Source organism: Lycium barbarum, chromosome 5 (assembly GCF_019175385.1).
Source record: "Lycium barbarum isolate Lr01 chromosome 5, ASM1917538v2, whole genome shotgun sequence".
NCBI lineage: Eukaryota > Viridiplantae > Streptophyta > Magnoliopsida > Solanales > Solanaceae > Lycium > Lycium barbarum.
In genome coordinates, this window is record NC_083341.1 from 15,515,203 (window position 1) to 15,532,716 (window position 17,514).

Here is a 17,514-nt window from a genome sequence, read left to right on the forward strand (position 1 = left end):
TTTTCCTTTCGTAGTTGTGGAAGCAGTTTTGTTGTTGGAATCCTTTTTTTTTAAGAAGTTAATGGTCGAGTGACAAATAAGAGTAGTAGATCATATTCGATGAAAGCAACCGCTTTTTTATGTGCGCATATCACTTTTGAGTATCTTTGCACTGCTAGCTCCCTTAGATCATTGGCTACTAGAAAGACTAGAACTCAGGAACATCAATATGGTTAGGGATCGTTAAGGTACGACCCTTAGGATCTATTACCACAATTTGACTTGTATATATGCATTTAGGTTCAGGGCTCTGGAGTTTTAAAGCTTTTAGTTCATATCCCAAATGAATATTCACTTTGCATTATCTGTATGTAATATCAACTTATTGTATATGCTCACAAATTCCTTAAAAACTGTTGTCTATGTTTAATTAATTTTTTTCGATGACCAATGTCGAACGACACCACTTGGTTTAGTGTGCCTCCCCAACTAATAGTAACATAATTGAAATTGCATGTTTTCCAGAATATAATGTAAAGAAGTCACTAGTAATGACTAAGCTCGCTCTTGAACATAGATGCAAATCCTCTTCTTAAAATTATCTGAAATGAAACCTTCATATTTATTATTACTTTTGTATATGTTAGTTAAATGTCATTCTCAACTTTACTAGTATTTGATAAATTGAAGTTTATGTATATCTCAGTCTCAGCACAAGTGGACCAAACCCTTCCACTCTGATCTTTCTTATTTGGGTTGTATCCTAATTAACCAGCCCAATGATAATCCTAGGCTCCACAAAAGAGTAAGAGCCTGTTGGGATTGGCTTATTTGAGGTGCTTGTAAGCCGAAATAGCTTTTGAGCATTTTTATAGTGTTTGAATAAGATAAAAAAATGTACTTTTAAGCCCTTGTGTTTAAGCCAAAAGCCATAAGTTAGGATTCCTAATTTATGGCTTTTGACTTATAAGTTATAAGCTCATCCAAACAGGCTCTAAGACTTATTCAACAACTCTTACAAATAATCTCTATCAAATACTTGCTTCATTTCAATTTGTTTGCCATTTTTCACTTGTCGAGTGTTTGATTAATTGTTGGAAATAAATAAGAGTCAATTATGACATAAAAATATTATAAATTATAATTTGTTAGATAAAAAATGATGACGAAATACTTTTTAAATTGTCAATCAATGTTCAATTAATTGAATATAATAAACCAAAAACTAAAAATATATTTCGATATATTTTCGTGTGAGAGTGAGTTTATGATGCATTGGAAGGAAAGCTTAAATTGAATACTGATGGCAGCGACGTAGTGTGAAGACACAAACTGTAAGGAAATGCTGTTTTTGGTGAAATTTTAAGAGATGATCAAGGAAAGTGGATATTGGGATATTCAGGTAAGATGAGACCTACCTCAAATCTCACTACATAATTATGGAGCATCAGACAAGGATTACAATTAGCAAAACCATCAGGATATAGAGAATTAGAAGTGGAAACGAATTGCCTGCTTGCTGTCAAGCTTATTAAACAGGATGACATACAACTTCATCATTTAAGGGCAAGTATTGAAGATTGCATATACCTATTGGAAGTCAACAACACGACTATTATCCACATTTGGAGAGAGGCAAACAAGTGTGCTGACTTTTTGGCTAATGAAGGTCAAACTGTCACAGACATGCACAAGATTTCCTTACATGAGGGAATGCAATCAAAGAAATGGAGTTTTTGCTCATAGCAAATTTGAGTGGTGTATCTTATGAAAGATCTCAAAAACTCTTTAGTAATTTTCATTGTACCAAAAAAAAAAAAGTGAGAATAACTTTAAGTGTTGGGTACCTTTAGAATTCAGGACTAAATTGTGAAATAAAATAATATCAAATTTAATGAGATATCTAGAATTAAGTTTGTAACCGGTGGAATTGTGAATTAGGGATAAAACACAATTACAAATTTAGTAGTACCATCACTTTTTTCCCGTCAGTATTACTATCATATTTCTGACAAAATAAAAATGTATAACATCCATAATAAGTCTTCTTGACCATTTTCTCCCTTTTTTTTTAAACCAAAAAAACCCAACAACACAAACCCACCCGACCCAATAACCATCACCAACCATAATCCCTCAACCCAAAAAATGGCGTTGCTCGGCGAGGATGGCCATGGTTACGACTTAGCTCGTAAACTCGAAAGCCACGGCATATGGCGATCATGGCTTGGCGATTCACTTTATACAAACAACTTCATTCACTTCCTTTCTTCTCCTTCCTCTTGGGATTCCTTCATGAAAACTGACGATTCCAAAACTAGGGTTCAGATTCAACTACAGCTTCGTGCTCGCGCTCTACTATTTGATAAAGCATCGATCGCCTTATTCCTAAGATCTGATAAATCTGCAATTTCTAAGCTCAATCCAAATTGTACGTGGTTTTGAACTGCGATGTGTGTTTGAGTCCATATTTGTGGCTCAATAAAATTAGTGGTCTAAAGCCAATTATTGACAAGAGTCTATCACTTTTTTTTTTTTTTTACTTCACTTCACTTGTTATTTATAGTGTAGAATCGTGAAATTCCCTGCTTTTTAATTAATTAACCGGTTTAGTCTATTTATACAAGGTGGACACATTACCGGAAGTGTATAATGTTGTATACCGTGTGTATAAGCACTGTTGTGGAAAAAAAGAGTTGGTTATGCGAATGTAAACTGAAAAATTGGCTATGTTGCGGGGAAAAAAAGTTGGTTTGCGAATTTAAACTGAAAAGATGGCTATGCAGGTGTTATATGATGTTGGGCTGTGTATTTTTGAAAATTTCCCTTGTTATTTTGTTTGCAGATTTGCAATTGCATGGTGATGATGTGTATTTTACTCTGGAGAATTGTTCGCAAGATGGAGCTCAACAGCGTGAAGGTGTTGCTGGGACAAGCAATGTGTTATCAAAGGTGTGATAGCTTAAAGATATTTGGTTTCATGTGAAAATTACTAGCTTTAGTATATAGTGTTCATATTTAGATTATTGGATGCTTAAAAAACCGCAACTAAACAGGATTACTGTTCTGAAGTTGATGACTTACTCTTAGAAGGAACGGAGACTGGATAAAGATTTTCAATTTGATAGATTAATAGTTTTTTGATTAAATGAAGGGATGGAGAGAAGAAAAGTGTGAAACTATTGTTGTTATCTAAAGGAAAGTACCACCTCTCTCCTAAGTTGTAATAGCTCGTTATGAGGTGGAGTGTAGATCAGTGGCGGAGCTAGAGGGGCGGAAAAGGGTTGATTCGCCAGAAAATCACACTATATATATATATAAGGTTAAAATGGCTTTTACGTGTATAAGTAGATTATGAAACCCCTTTGGTGAAAATTCTGCTTCTGCCATTGGGATATATAATTTTTTTCAGGTTGCTTTTTTTTTTGATTCACAGCATAGCTCACATTTCCCTACATATATTCAGGTCCAATCAAAGTCAAATTTTGGTGTTGGATCAAGATATAGTGAGTCAGAAACTGATGCAATGTCACAGAGGTTGAATGATTTACCTGAAACATGGTATAACCAGTTCTTTGAAAAATACAGAGCAAGTAAATCATATAGGATACAGTTTGGTGACAGGGAAGCAGAAAGACGAACACCTGAACATATGTCCTTTTATCTTAGAGTTGTTGAGAATCATAAGAGAAGGCGAGTAGCTTTTAAGGTTGATCAGAACATTGGTCATGGCATGTTGGATGATGGATCAAACTCAGTTTTAGATAACGACAACCCATTTTTTCCTGAAACTATGTCTGCCATGAATTGTGTTCCTGATAGTGCAGTCTCACGGAGAAGTCAACTGAAAGAGAACCGGAAAGTGGAGTTCAATGGGGTTCTAGATACTTTACCCCAAATAATGACCAAGAGCCCTAGCCCTATTATGATCGAGAGGCTTGGTATTAGACCAGAGTACCTAAGCATGGATCAAGGCAGTAATCAAAATCATGGAAAGAATGGTGCTGAGAGGAGTAAGAAATGTATTGGTGAAGAGCAAGCATTAAAGTTATCACAAAAGGTGATGGCACAATTGCTGGGAAATGTGGGTTTCGAAGGCTCATCTGAAGTTCCACTAGAAGTCTTGACTAAATTCATGAGTTGCCATATTCGTAAATTAGGTTCTACCTTAAAACTCCTTGCTGATAGCTACAAAAAGCAGTGTTCAGCAATGGAACTTCTCAAGATGTTTCTCCATTCTGATGAACACAGGTTGGTGGTGCACTTTTTCATATGATATTTCTTATGTTTGATTTTTTCCTCTTCACTTTGTTATAATCTCTGTTTTTCTTTTTTTTTCCTCCATGAAGTATGACGCATTGGGTTTTCATCATGCTACAATGCAAGGTTTAACCTCTTAAAAGACTTGTACTTAAAGTACTAACGCATGAAAATTAGGTCCTCATTGTTGTAACATATTTTCCAAAGAACTTAATAAATAATGTTGCTTTTTGTTTACAAACAACTTTCCTGGTGATTAACTCTGCACTTCACATTTTGATGCTGTTTAGATTATGTATTTCTCATGAATTTGTTGCTTGTTTTGAAGTATGTGAAATACGCAATGATAAGTATATCAAAGAAACATCTTTTCAGTGATCTTGAATTGCTGAAGAGAAGTATAGGCAGGTGAAAATTGTTGTTTTAATAACTTAATCATTGTGGTTTCTGTACAAAAGTTTGTTTGCTTTTGGATTACTGGAACACTTGGAAGTCCTATCATGCCAAAATAGGAACAATTTCATTATAGTCTTTTTGAACAGAAACAGTTTCAGTATAGTCTTTACCCACCTCAATAGGGAATTGCTGGTGTTAGAACTATTGCTACAACTCTTCCTTGACTCCGAGGGTTTAATACGTTTAATAGCTGAAGTGTCTGCATTTGATGTCTGTTGCAGGTCCAATCATATACATTGTGAAAGTATGATCTCAGTAATCAACTCTTTTTTTCTCTGTGAAAATGTAAAAGCTCATCCCTTTCCAGGAGCTTTAGTCCGACGTTCGTTTTCTGCCGTTTCCCTTTTGTTGCTTTATAGTTTTAGACCTGAATATACTTTGTATGAAATTGGAGCTGATACTCGAATCACTTGTTATTGAACTTAGCTAAGACAGATGCAATTTATTGAGTTTTTCATGCATTCTTCTTCTTTTGCTCCGTTGTTCTAGGAAATTCTCGTCCGTGTGAATGACACAGTAGTCATACCATTTATACCCTTATATCTTGCAAATAGACTGTAAAAATGATGATTTTCTGAGGTTTTAATCTCTCTCTATCTCCCTATATACATATACATAGATACTGATAATCTTCATGTTCTCTCTCTCTCTCTTGCCCTATATAAGAATACTCCCTCCGTCCCAATTTATGTGGCACCATTTGACTTGGCACGGAGTTTAAGAAATAGAGGAAGACTTTTGAAATTTGTGGTCTACAACAAGTCTTAGATAAATACAACAACAACAACAACAACAACAACAACAACATACCCAGTGAAATCCCACAATGTGAGGTCTGGGGAGGGTAAAGTGTACGCAGACCATACCCCTATCTCGGAAGACAGGGAGGTTGTTTCCAAAAGACCCTCGGCTCAAGAGAAATCACAACGAGAAAGGTTAGATAAGCACAAGCAGTTCAAAGCAGAATGCAAATGAAACTAAAGAAAGCGAATAAGTCAGAATAAAGCAGTCTGAAAAAAAAGGGAACAGTAGCTACCACAGATAAATAAGATAATCGAAGTACAAGAAATCACATATAGTAGCAAGAAACAAAGGGCAATAGACTATAGATCGAAACAACGACTACCTACTAGCCTTCTACCCTAATCTGAGTTCTCCAAAACCTCCTATCTAGGGTCATGTCCTCGGTAAGCTGAACCTGCGCCATGTCCTGTCTCAGCACCTCTCCCCAATACTTTTTCGGCCTACCCCGACCTCTTCTGAAACCATCCATAGCTAACCTCTCACACCTCCGCACTGGAGCGTCTGTGCCTCTCCTCCTCACATGCCCAAACCATCTCAGCCTCGCTTCCCTCATCTTGTCCTCCACTGATGCTACTCCAACCTTATCCCGGATATCTTCATTCCTAATCCTATCTCGCCTGGTGTGCCCACACATCCATCGCAGCATTCTCATTTCCGCAACTTTCATCTTTTGGACATGAGAGCTCTTGACTGTCCAACACTCTGCCCCGTACAACAAGGTCGGTCTCACAACCACTTTGTAGAACCTGCCTTTAAGTTTTAGTGGCACCTTCTTATCACACAGCACTCCTGAAGCAAGCCTCCATTTCATCCACCCTGCGCCAATACGATGTGAGACATCATCATCAATATCCCCATTTTCTTGTATAATAGACCCGAGATATTTGAAACTTCTCAATGTGGCTGTAAATCATCTCATAAATTTAATTTGTTTCTAAATATAGAAAGGTGACATTCTTTGTGGGACGGATGAAAAAGGAAAGTGTGCCACATAAATTGGGACAGTAAGGAGTGATAATTTTTTCTCCCCTCCCACTTTCAGTAACTAACTCATTTTCCTTGTTTTGGTGCAGTAATCTTGCGGTGTTATCTGAACTTGTGAAGGATAATACTAGGAATGTTGTGCAACAAACTCAGCAGCAAGTACAGGGATTCCAACAACAGTTGCAACCTCAGCAGGCAGCTGCCCTTCGACAGCCACAGCCGGTATGTCGATTTGTTGTCAGTGATATTCATCAAGTCATATTGATGTTGTCGCTCTTGCTATAATGTGGTCCATTTCTGCAAACTGGTAGTATAAGATTTTGGTACTGGACAAAATAAGTAGAAAGACTGAAAAAGATGTAAGCCTTTTGAATTTTAGGGGTCATTCAGTCCGTGCGACTGGACTTGGTAGGATATTTCCTTCCACTAGATTGGATTGTATGACAGGATTATTTTTGAGATTATCACTCCTGTCCTATGTTCGGGTACAGCATTAATTTAGGGATATTTTGTCCCTGGGCTTTGGTCTTGTGGTGGTAAGAGCACAGCTTTTGAGGGTTAGGCACATGTCAAAGGTTCGAATCCTGTTGCAAACAAAAGCTAGGTATTTAAGTGGAGAAGGGTATAGGGGCGGACCAATTGGAGTTTTGAACCATGCGCCACCGGCTCTCAGGAATTTCTCGGTTATCAGAATTAATTTGGGGATATCTCCTCACTGTTCCCATCTATCGTTTAGTATGATGCCAGAATAAAAGTTTAAGTTCTAAAAATACTCTTGCGACAATCTCATTTATTTCTGAGTTCACAATTCACAATTCCTTTCTCATAATTCTTTTTCCATCTCAGGAATCCAATTCCAAATAGTGAATAGAATAGTATCACCAATAAAAAAGCTTCCAATTATACTTTGACAAATTTTAGGAAAAAAATTGTAGCACTACAAATCAATGAACACATATAAACTATTAAGAAACTAAATAAAAACTTTAGAAAAATCGCAGAAAATAGATTTTTAACAGAATGTAAAAAGTAAAGAGTATCTAGTAAAACAAGAAATTGCACAAAATGATTTGGAAGGCTTTTGAATTTTCCCGAGAGAAAAAATTGCAGAAGAGCCGCGGGTGCTGAAGGTATGGGCTCTTGTAGCTCCTGTTTTTTTTTTTGGGGGGGGGGGGGGGTGGGGTTGGTGTTGAGGAGAGGTGTAGTGAGGGAACAGTAAAAGGGGATTAAGAAGGGAAGAAATAGGGAGCAAGGCTTGCCTGAATCCTTTTGCATGTTAGGGGCATAAGTGTCTTGTTACATCATTATCAGCTGGGATTTTGTAACAGTCCACCCTCCCTACCCCAAGGATAAGATAGTAGCTTAGATAAATCTATGTGGAGATTTAATGCTGAGGTGTACTAAAATGCGGGATAAGGCTAAATATTTTATCTTGGCCTTTATTCCACATACCAAATTTACCTATTGATATTCTGTTTTTTGGTTAGATCGTCTACAATTACAACTTGGGTTATATGCAGATATTAAGAATGCATCCTCAAATGCAGCAGCAAATGCAGCAGATGATCAATTCCGGAAATCTGACTCCTCAGCAACTGCAGAATCTGGTGCGAAGGCGCCAGCAGCTAACACCTCGTCCTGGTATGAGTATGAACATGAACATCGACAAAGACAGGCCCTTGGTCGATGTCAAGCTTGAACATCCAACTGATTTCCCAATGGACAATAATGCCTTTAATGCAATGGCTGCAAGACAGCCCCAGATGCAGCAGTTCCGTCAGCAACAAATTGCAGCTATGTCATCTCCCTATGCTCAAAACACAAATCAGTTTAGGCCAATGACTTCTCTTCAAATTCCTCAAGTGCAGTCACCGTAAGTAATATTATATGCAATAGAAGCTGTAGGCATCTAAATGCATCATATGAAGTATTATCATACTTGTGTTTTCCACAGGACTATGGGAATGACTAGGGCTCCCCCTGTAAAAGTTGAAGGCTTCCAGGAATTGATGGGTGGAGATGCAACAATGAAGCTTGATTCTGAAGAAAATAAGTTAATGTCTCCTCAAAAATAGCGTCGCACCAATGACTAGTAAGTATTGAAGTAGCAGTAGATGGATTCTTATTTCAGCTGTTTACTTGTCACGTTTGTGAACTGTTTTTTTACATTGTTTAGGTAAATTATATATCGCAGAATGACTGCAATAAGAAAATTTAGGTAGGAATTAAACTTTTGTCATCAGGATGGCTGCTGTGATAAGGTGTGTACCATATTCTGTTGTCATTCAGCTTTGTTCCTCTGGAAATGTGCATATGTAGCATTTGTATAATTTTATTTCCTCAACTCATGGACCTTGTAATTCTCTTCAGCAAAAGTAATATTATATGTGCTTATGCACAGAGCGTTTTTCCTGCCAATATGTTGAAAATTATGTATCTCAAGATGCCAAAATTTATGCAAATTGATCATCATCATGTCAAGGCCTCTTGACAATGTATTCCAATAACTATTAGAAAATAAGTTGGGGGAAGAAACGTATTTTGATTGCTTGGAAGTATAAAATTCATTTTTTTTTAAAATTGTAATAGCACGAAATGGCGCTCCGTGTAGGAATTGAAAAATCCATACACAGATTCCTATCAAAATGCGAAATGTTAATTAAAACTTATTATTGGTCCAATCATAGCACCTTCGGAATTCAATTTAGGATTTGCATAAGAAACATTGTCCTTTATTTATTTAGAAAAGAAAATGACCCAGTTCATGAATTTTCTCTGTGATTCTTGTTTAAATTTTCACGCACAGGACGATAAGTTTCTGCAGCTCACTTTTATGACAAATATTAACATGCAGGTTCCAATTTTTGTTGGATAACGTAAAATATGTTGATAGCTTAGTGATTCTGCTACTTTAATTGCTTAAGAAATTATTCTTCTTGTTGCACAAGGAAGTAATATGTTGGACCAGAGATCCTACGTATTTTACAATGTTGATAACCTATGTGGACGAGGGTCAGATGGGGTACATATGATGTTCATGATCTTGGACAAATTGTTCTAATATCAGTTTCTGTTGCTCTAATATCAGTTTCTGTTGCTAGTTTCCCATAAAGATCTTCCCATGTCCTTTGCTTTCATCCTGTAATTTTGTCCCATTGTCTCTGCCATTACTAAAATCATATTGATCTCGGTGGTTTTCCAAGTAAACGCTCATGTTGTACCTGAGGGGTTTGCTCGGCAAATGTACAAAGTGAGAATGCGGTTAGGCTGATCCTTTTCTTCCAGTCAGGTTAGGTTGACCCAAAAGTACGGTAAGAAAGAATGAAGCCACTAGAGTGTTTTCTACATTGATTGTGGATTAAGTGACAAATGTATACTGTGTACAAATGCTGTGATACCTATGTAATGGTACCTAATGCTAAACATGCTGCTGCCCATATAGTGAAGTTATGAAGCCTTGCTTCGTTTGTTATTATTAAGATTAACACAACTGTATTTAAATAAACATTTGAGTATTAAGATATTACATATAGATCCGAACACTTAATAATTAATTGGTTTTGATTACATCAAGTTCTGGGAACTATGCCCGTTGGACATTTTTCTATGATCTTCCAGGAACTGAATTAGATCTTCTATGTACTTGTCATGTAGCCTTCTGTCCCCAAATATTGAACTGATTTCTTTTGCTCTCTCTCTAATTTTCTTTCCATCTCTTTCTACCATTACCATCTTGACTGAACTGGAAACGGAGTCCCTTGTATATGAACCGTCCTCTTCATTTCTCGGTATTTCTATACCAATCTCCTTGTCCTCTAGGATTCTTGCATTCAACCCTTGATCAACCAAAAAAGGCAGCATAATCAAAGCGTGACCAAACATCAGCCCTTCTATTACCGAGCTCCATCCACAATGAGTCAAGAATCCACCAACTGACTCATGACTGAGTATCTTCAACTGAGGTACCCAACTCTTCCATACTATACCTCGACCATATATTCTCTCCTCGAACCCATCGGGCAGCTCAATATAGTCCATATTTTCCGAGTTAGATGGCTTCCTCAGAACCCAAAAGAACGGTAATCCAGACAACTCCAACCCGTGGGCCAACTCGTTAATTTCACTCGGACCAATAGTCACCTCACTCCCTAACGCTACGTAAACTACCGAGCCTTTTGTTCGTTCATCTAGCCATTCCTTAATGCATGCCCAATTTTCATTATTCTCATCATTGCTATCGTGCAATGGAGGTGGCATTAACCCCACAGGAAGTATGGGCCTGTGGTGAAGATCCTCTAGTAACTTCAACCACTGACCTTCGAACTCGCGACACTGACGTATGATAATTACATCAGCGTCCTTTATCGTAGCCCCAGTACGATAGAGGTCCGAAACGCCGGACACATTCTTTTGCATGGCGTCAACTATCCACTTAGCCTCGTGGCGACGAAAAGCCGCCTTTGTTTCAAAGGGTATCCATTTCGCCGGCACCATGAACTCCTCCGGGGTTGGTGGTGGATTAGTCGAGCCAGTAAGCATCATGTCCGTAGACCCCAAAAAAGCCAAAAAACAAGCATTAATAATTCGGAAAAACCCCCTAGATATCCCTAACCTAGTTGTGATTGGTGCTAACCAATAAGGTGCAAAATCATGAATTACCCAATCAGGAGAATTTTTCTCCAAGAAACTTGTCAACTCAAGTTCCATACCATCTAAGGCTTTCTTGAGATATACAATATCTTTAGTGTGAATATCCATAGTTGCTTCTGCATTTTCTGGTAGTCCATCAACTTTTGGAAGTGGAATTTTTACTAAGTTTATGGATGTGGAATATTCAAGGGGTAGTTTTGGGAGTCTATCAATATTTCTTGGAGTTGAAATGAAGGAAATTTTGTTACCCTTTTGAGCTATTAGTTTGGAAAGTTCAAGATATGGTATAATATGACCAAAAGCTAACCAAGGAAACACAACTATATGAAGTTTACATTCAACTCCATCAGCCAATGATTTTACAAATTCAGCAGCCATGGCTTAAAGAGGTATGTTTTTCTGTGTTTTGTTAATAACCTAAGGGAATCATTTCTGTGTTTTGTTAATAACCTAAGGGAATCACAACTATATAAAGAGTGTGGACAATGTCCCTTCGGGGAATATTTAAAATAAACCAGCAAGATAAACATTATTTTAGAAAAAATATATATGAAGAGTATCATAGCAGTATCAAATACTAAATCTAATGGCCGTGATTGAAATGCAATATAAAACGTTTAATTAGTTCTATAGGGGAATATTTAAATAAACCAGTAATGTTTATCTTACTGTTTTATTTAAATATTAAGAGTATCACAGCAGTATGAATTACTAAATCTAATGACAGTGATTGAAGGCAATAAAAAGTAGTATAAATTTGCAATTATAGAGATATACCTTTATAAGGACGCGGGTGATACACGTTATTAATGTTGAATTAGTGATAATAATTCGGGGAATTAGTGATAATATTGTTGTAGGATCACAAGACGACTATTTTCTTATTTTAAAGATCCATTACTTTAATTAGCCTGTAGATATCAAACTCAACATGTTATTTCTAAATAACTGGTGATATATATGTGTCGGTCATTTTTTGTGCTCCTGAAATGTTAATTCTAGCAAATTCACTCTTTCAAAATATGTGAATAGTAAAGTGAATGGTAATATTTCTCTGTGGTATGTTTATATTCTTTTGGGTCATTTCTATATTCACTTGGGAATTTAAAAGAGTAATTTCTTTCACCCCCTTTTTAATAACTTTGATAATTATACTCGAGAACCACTTTGCAACTTAATAGTTTGTGGCAAGGGGTGAAAATCTGCATTATAAACTCAAAAATGATGAATCTTCGTTAGGCAATGCAGGAATAGGATGGGTTTTTTTCGACAGTTCCTCTTCTAAAAAACATTTAAGTATCAAAAAAAAAAAAAAAAAAAAAAAGAGAATCCACAGTGTGGTGGTAACAACCGGGTATGTTGTTTGTTGTTGGTGGTAACAACTAACAGCATACCCGTAACCCCACAAATGGTGTCTGGAAAAGGTAGGTGTACGTAGACCTTATCTCTAGGATAGAGTGTAGTGGTACAAGTTCTCATATCATACTTTCAACCTATTTTTTTTTTTTTTTTTTAAGTTTTCGAACATTTTAGAACTTTATTTGCATCATTTATGGGAAAGAGGGAGATGAGAGACCATGGTTAGTTTATTCTAATGATTATATTTGGATAGCATTTTTACTTATGTCGTAAGTTGTTTAATACTGTTTCTGTATTAGTAACTGTAAACTAAATAGAAATTGGAGAAAGCTTAATGCTAAGCTCAGAGCATGATTATGAACAATCATCGAGAACATTATACACATGAATGATATGATAGATTTAGGAAATGAGATTGAATAACAACAAATCAATCAGTAATAAGGATGCTCAAGAACATTTCAGTGTAAATTACAGTACTGGAAAAAAGTGTTGTCAAGAATTATTGTCACATATTTAATTGAAAAATAAAATAAAATGTAAGGGTCTATTTAGGAGTGGCTTAAGGCGTAGATCATTTTCAAGGAACTATAACGTGTGGAGCAACATTTAATATTTTTCACGTTTAAAGTTTTAATGGAAAGTGATGGGACAAAAAAAAAATGAAAATGTTGAATCCACGACTTCAATAATTTTTCTATCTCTTCATGTTTATCATGACAGACGAGTTAATTAGAGATAATTTGTTGATTCAGTACATATCTACACGTCTTGTAATTCTAGTTGTTTAGTTTCGATCCATTTCTTGGCCCCTCGTTCATGGTTTTGATGCATATGACGCTAAATTAGGGAGATCGTTGTCATTTCCCTTCCAACTGTGTTCTACGCTGCCATGTTACAAGTCTATCTTTGTTCACTTATGAAAATTGATAGTCTCAACCTAGTAATCTTTGACTGCAATTGCAATCACAGTATCAAGTGTTGGAATCAAGTAGCCGATCGATTATTATTGACTATACTTTAACTATGTAGAATATATCAACTATGATCAAACATTTTATATAAAGTATCTGATGATGACATAACGAAGGATACCACGCTTTTGAAGAAGCACAACAATGTTTCTTTTAATTCCACCTTATTACATGCTTATCATTTGTTTGTGGAATTTAATTACTGCAACCCTTCTATATCATGTTGTTAGAAGTACAAGTTTATGTATCATTCTACTACTAACGTGCCAAGAGAGAACACTGATTCAAGAATATAATTTTTATGAGCCCAGATATTCAAAATTGTCCTGTTAAAAACCAAATCATTTCATCAATAACCTAAACCAGCTCATATCAACCCTAACCCTAACACTATAATCTATTAAAAACAAAAAATCTCATATAAATCTGAACATGCAAGAATAATGACTAATAATCTATAGCAACAAATGACAGATGTATTAACACCTAAGTATCATACTTATCAAGAAATATAAACCATAATTCCCAAAAAACTTAGATAGAAACCCTTAATCGAAGTTAACCCGAATCCCTAACTTATAAAAGCTTCCAAAACATGCAACAACTGAGAAAATAAACCCTTAAGGGAACTAATAACTCAGAAAATCAACAAAAACCTAGATGAAACCCTTATTCGAAGTTAACCCAAAACCCTAACTTGTAAGAACTTCAAATATATACAAAAACTGAAGAGAACTATACATAATGGAGGTGGGTAGTTAAATTTCATACCTTTACAATGTTTGTTCGAGACTGGAAGAAGGAGAGACGCCTAAATCGCCATTGATACACAGAAACCCTAACTTTTATGATGCTCTCTCATGAAAATATCAGAATGTGTTTTTTAGGTCGTAGAGGGGTATATTTGGGTGGGGGTGAAATTATTTGGAGATGGGTTTGGGCGGGTTATATTTTGGGGAAGGGTAATTTAACTAAAATCGGGTAATTGAAGGGAATTGGGGTTTTCCTTCCAATTAAGGGTACAAGTGTATTGGACGGCAGGGATATATTTAGTACTATCGCTAACGGAGGGCAAACTTAACTAATAAAATAAAGTAGAGGGGTATATTTAACCGTTTTTCCTATACGATATATATGAAAAAGTTGAATCCACGACTTCAATAATTTTTCTGTCTCTTCAGGTTTAACATGACAGACGAGTTAACTAGAGATTGTTGATTCAGTGCACATCTACACGTTTTTTAATTCTAGTTATTTAGTTTCGATCCATTTCTTGGTCCCTCGTTCATGGTTTTGATGCATATGATGCTAAATGAGGGATATCGCTGTCATTTCCCTTCCAATTGTGTTCTACGCTGCCATGTCACAAGTCTATCTTTGTTCATTTATGAAAATTGGTAGTCTCAACCTAGTAATCTTTGACCGCAATTACAATCACAGTATCAAGTAGCCGATCGATTCTTATTGACTATACTTTAACTATGTAGAATATATCAATTATGATCAAACATTTTATATGAAGTATTTGATGATGACATAACGAAGGATACCACACTTTCAAAGAAGCACAATGTTTCTTTTAACTCCGCCTTATTACATTCTTATCATTTTTTTGTGGAATATAAGTAGGCGTTTAGCCATGAAAATAAAAAATTATTCACTTTATTTGGAATTTGAAGTTGGAGTTGAAGACGAAGTTGTGTTTGATTATAATTTTTGCAAAGAATATTTGTTTGTTTGAAGGTAATAGAAGCGAAAAAAGTGAAAACAAGGTTTTTAGTGTTTTTTCAAATTCCAAGTTGTATTTAGAATTTTCATGGCCAAACACTGATTTTCAAATAAAATGAAAAAAAAATCCAGAAAAGTGAAAAATTCTCATTGCCAAACGGGCCCTTAAGTGTCTATATCATGTTGTTAGAAGTATAAGTTTATGTATCATTATACTATTGACGTGCCAAGAGAGAACACTGATTTTAGAATATAACTTTTATGATCCCAGAAATTCAAAACTGTCCTGCAAAATAAATAATAGGATTATATTAGTGAGACTCTATCTTCACAGTTAACTTTCCATTCGTTATAAACTTGAACATTTCAGAAGCAACATTATAAATAATTAAACCAGGCCGCTGCCGCTATGATACTACAAGAAAACAACTATTTTATGGAGGTTTTTGTCAATTTGTGACGGTTTCTGACTACCATAAGAAAAATTTGGCTGAGTAACCAGGTAGAGATTGTTTCATTTTGATATCACATAGAAATATAGTGTTATTAAGCTGATCAGAAGTAGTACAAACTATCTACTTCTTACCTGTATTTGAGTAGCAAACAGATCAGTAAATTATATTCTTCAGGAACCCCTCATTCTTTTGATGTCATGTAATCCTTCAACAGTCAAGGTTCCTTCTAATCCAAACGAGCAACCTTTTGATGCAAATAGCTAGAAGTTGCAGATGATGCACTGTAGCTAGGAAGAAATGCTCAGCTGGCTAAGTCATCGTTTGGTATTTAAGAATGTGTTTGAAGGAGCTGTTCCCATAGCCATACATCTTACTCTCCAGAGTGCTCTGCCCCTAATGTCTTGCTAATAATATCATCTGGGAAACTTCAGACTCATCGGCATTCAATTCAAGTTATTCCTACGAGCATAATGATATCATTACCAATTACAAAATAGTAAGACTTGTGATGCAAAATATTATACTGCAACAATGAAATTATTATTAGAAAAATGAACCAATGCTATACTTACCCCTATAGTCTGTGCCTCATCATTCACAAATGATCCATTCTTTCTCTTATGAGTTTCAATAAGCATTTTTCCACGACTAGGACTTTTTCAATTTCTAGAAACTAAGAAAGAAATGTATTATAAAAGTTATCCTAAAACAGTTTAATTAAATAAAAAGCAAAACTATTAAGTTAATGCTCATATCGTCTTCTTGAGTTAGCTTTTGAAACATCAGTGTGGCATTTTTTTCTTCCTTTGAATTTTCTTATTTCTTCTACAAAGCTCCTATCACCAAATACAATCAAGACTTAAATTTGCATCTCTATCTAATTATGATGAAAAAAACTTATTAACATAATTTTGAATCTTACCAGTGTTGATGGTTTTTCGTGGTAAGCAACAAAACTAGCCCATTGATCTTTATTTATACCTTATGGCACATTACTTATAATCTCATTTTTGCTTTTGGGCTGGGTCAAAATATTCATTCCACAACCTCTGCCTATGTGTAGCCCACTTCTTTAAAATACTAGCATTGGAAGAAATCGAAGCTTCAAAAAAAATAAAAAAAATATAAGTTAGTTTTCCCACATCTATTAAAATATTGGTGTAATAAGTAAATGTATATGTAATAACACTTGTAACTTCAATATTGTTTCAAAGTAGTCTTCCATGTACTTCTTAGGCATGCCTGACGACCTCACAAAACTAATCGGAAACAAATTACAATCAATTTTCAATGATCCACAATATCCTGTGAGCAAATTCATAAGAAAAAAGATAGACAGAGAGGATCTGATTAATACCATCCGAATGCACAGATAATTGAAAAACTACACGATGTCATTTTTATAGGTAATACTTAGTATTGATAGAACAAGTGAAGAAAACCAAATAAGACATGGGAAATTTTATCTTTGAAACAGAATCAAGGCATATGCAGCATAATTAAATACGACATGAATACACCGTAGTTCATATAACTAGTACAATAACGAATTACTGAGAACTTGTTGTGCATGTTCGAATGAGGAAACTGAAAACTCACAAGAAAAGTCCAAAAGAAGCACAAAAAAATGAAGAAGGAAGAATTAAACAAAGAAACCAGAAATTCAAAATACAAATTGCACAAGAAAAGTTTTCTACATCCCAAATATAAAGCACAAAATATGCGTCCAGGAATCATGTTGATGAAAACAAAATGAATAAACGTGGAAGAATTTGAAGACAACAAAAATAAAACAGACCTAATGCTAATCATCCGAATTCTATCTCTCTAAAAGGAATTATAAGAGAATTTATAGCTTTGGAAAG

The 17,514-nt window shown here is 35.4% G+C and overlaps 2 protein-coding genes and 1 non-coding gene across 4 annotated transcripts; 1 reads left to right on the plus strand and 2 right to left on the minus strand.

Moving 5' to 3' along the window:
- Positions 1 to 2,005: 2,005 nt before the first annotated feature.
- LOC132640551 (uncharacterized) lies at positions 2,006 to 8,901 on the plus strand. 2 transcript variants are annotated; one of them, XM_060357166.1, is made up of 7 exons: positions 2,006 to 2,410; positions 2,825 to 2,931; positions 3,446 to 4,230; positions 6,573 to 6,705; positions 8,004 to 8,356; positions 8,438 to 8,575; positions 8,660 to 8,901. In XM_060357166.1, the coding sequence occupies exons 1-6, from the start codon at positions 2,128 to 2,130 to the stop codon at positions 8,556 to 8,558; spliced, it is 1,782 nt and encodes a 593-aa protein (XP_060213149.1). In that variant the 5' UTR covers positions 2,006 to 2,127; the 3' UTR covers positions 8,559 to 8,575; positions 8,660 to 8,901. The 2 variants fall into 2 exon arrangements, with proteins under 2 accessions (XP_060213149.1, XP_060213148.1); XM_060357165.1 differs by having other exon boundaries at positions 8,438 to 8,901.
- Positions 8,902 to 9,061: 160 nt separating this feature from the next.
- LOC132643122 (small nucleolar RNA snoR2/U65) lies at positions 9,062 to 9,206 on the minus strand. The gene has a single exon (XR_009583566.1). It is a non-coding gene; the product is annotated as a small nucleolar RNA snoR2/U65 (small nucleolar RNA).
- Positions 9,207 to 9,866: 660 nt separating this feature from the next.
- On the minus strand, positions 9,867 to 11,524 carry LOC132640552 (putative UDP-rhamnose:rhamnosyltransferase 1). The gene has a single exon (XM_060357168.1). It carries the CDS (start codon positions 11,509 to 11,511, stop codon positions 10,048 to 10,050), a length of 1,464 nt encoding a protein of 487 aa, XP_060213151.1. The 5' UTR covers positions 11,512 to 11,524; the 3' UTR covers positions 9,867 to 10,047.
- Between the last annotated feature and the right edge of the window lie 5,990 nt (positions 11,525 to 17,514).

Coding starts and splice junctions, on each gene's coding strand:
- LOC132640551 (XM_060357165.1), top strand. CDS start 2,128: ATGGCGTTGCTCGGCGAGGATGGCCATGGTTACGACTTAGCTCGTAAA. Junction 2,411..2,824: donor TTCTAAGCTCAATCCAAATT/GTACGTGGTTTT, acceptor TTTTGTTTGCAG/ATTTGCAATTGCATGGTGAT. Junction 2,932..3,445: donor CAAGCAATGTGTTATCAAAG/GTGTGATAGCTT, acceptor ACATATATTCAG/GTCCAATCAAAGTCAAATTT.
- LOC132640552 (XM_060357168.1), bottom strand. CDS start 11,511: ATGGCTGCTGAATTTGTAAAATCATTGGCTGATGGAGTTGAATGTAAA.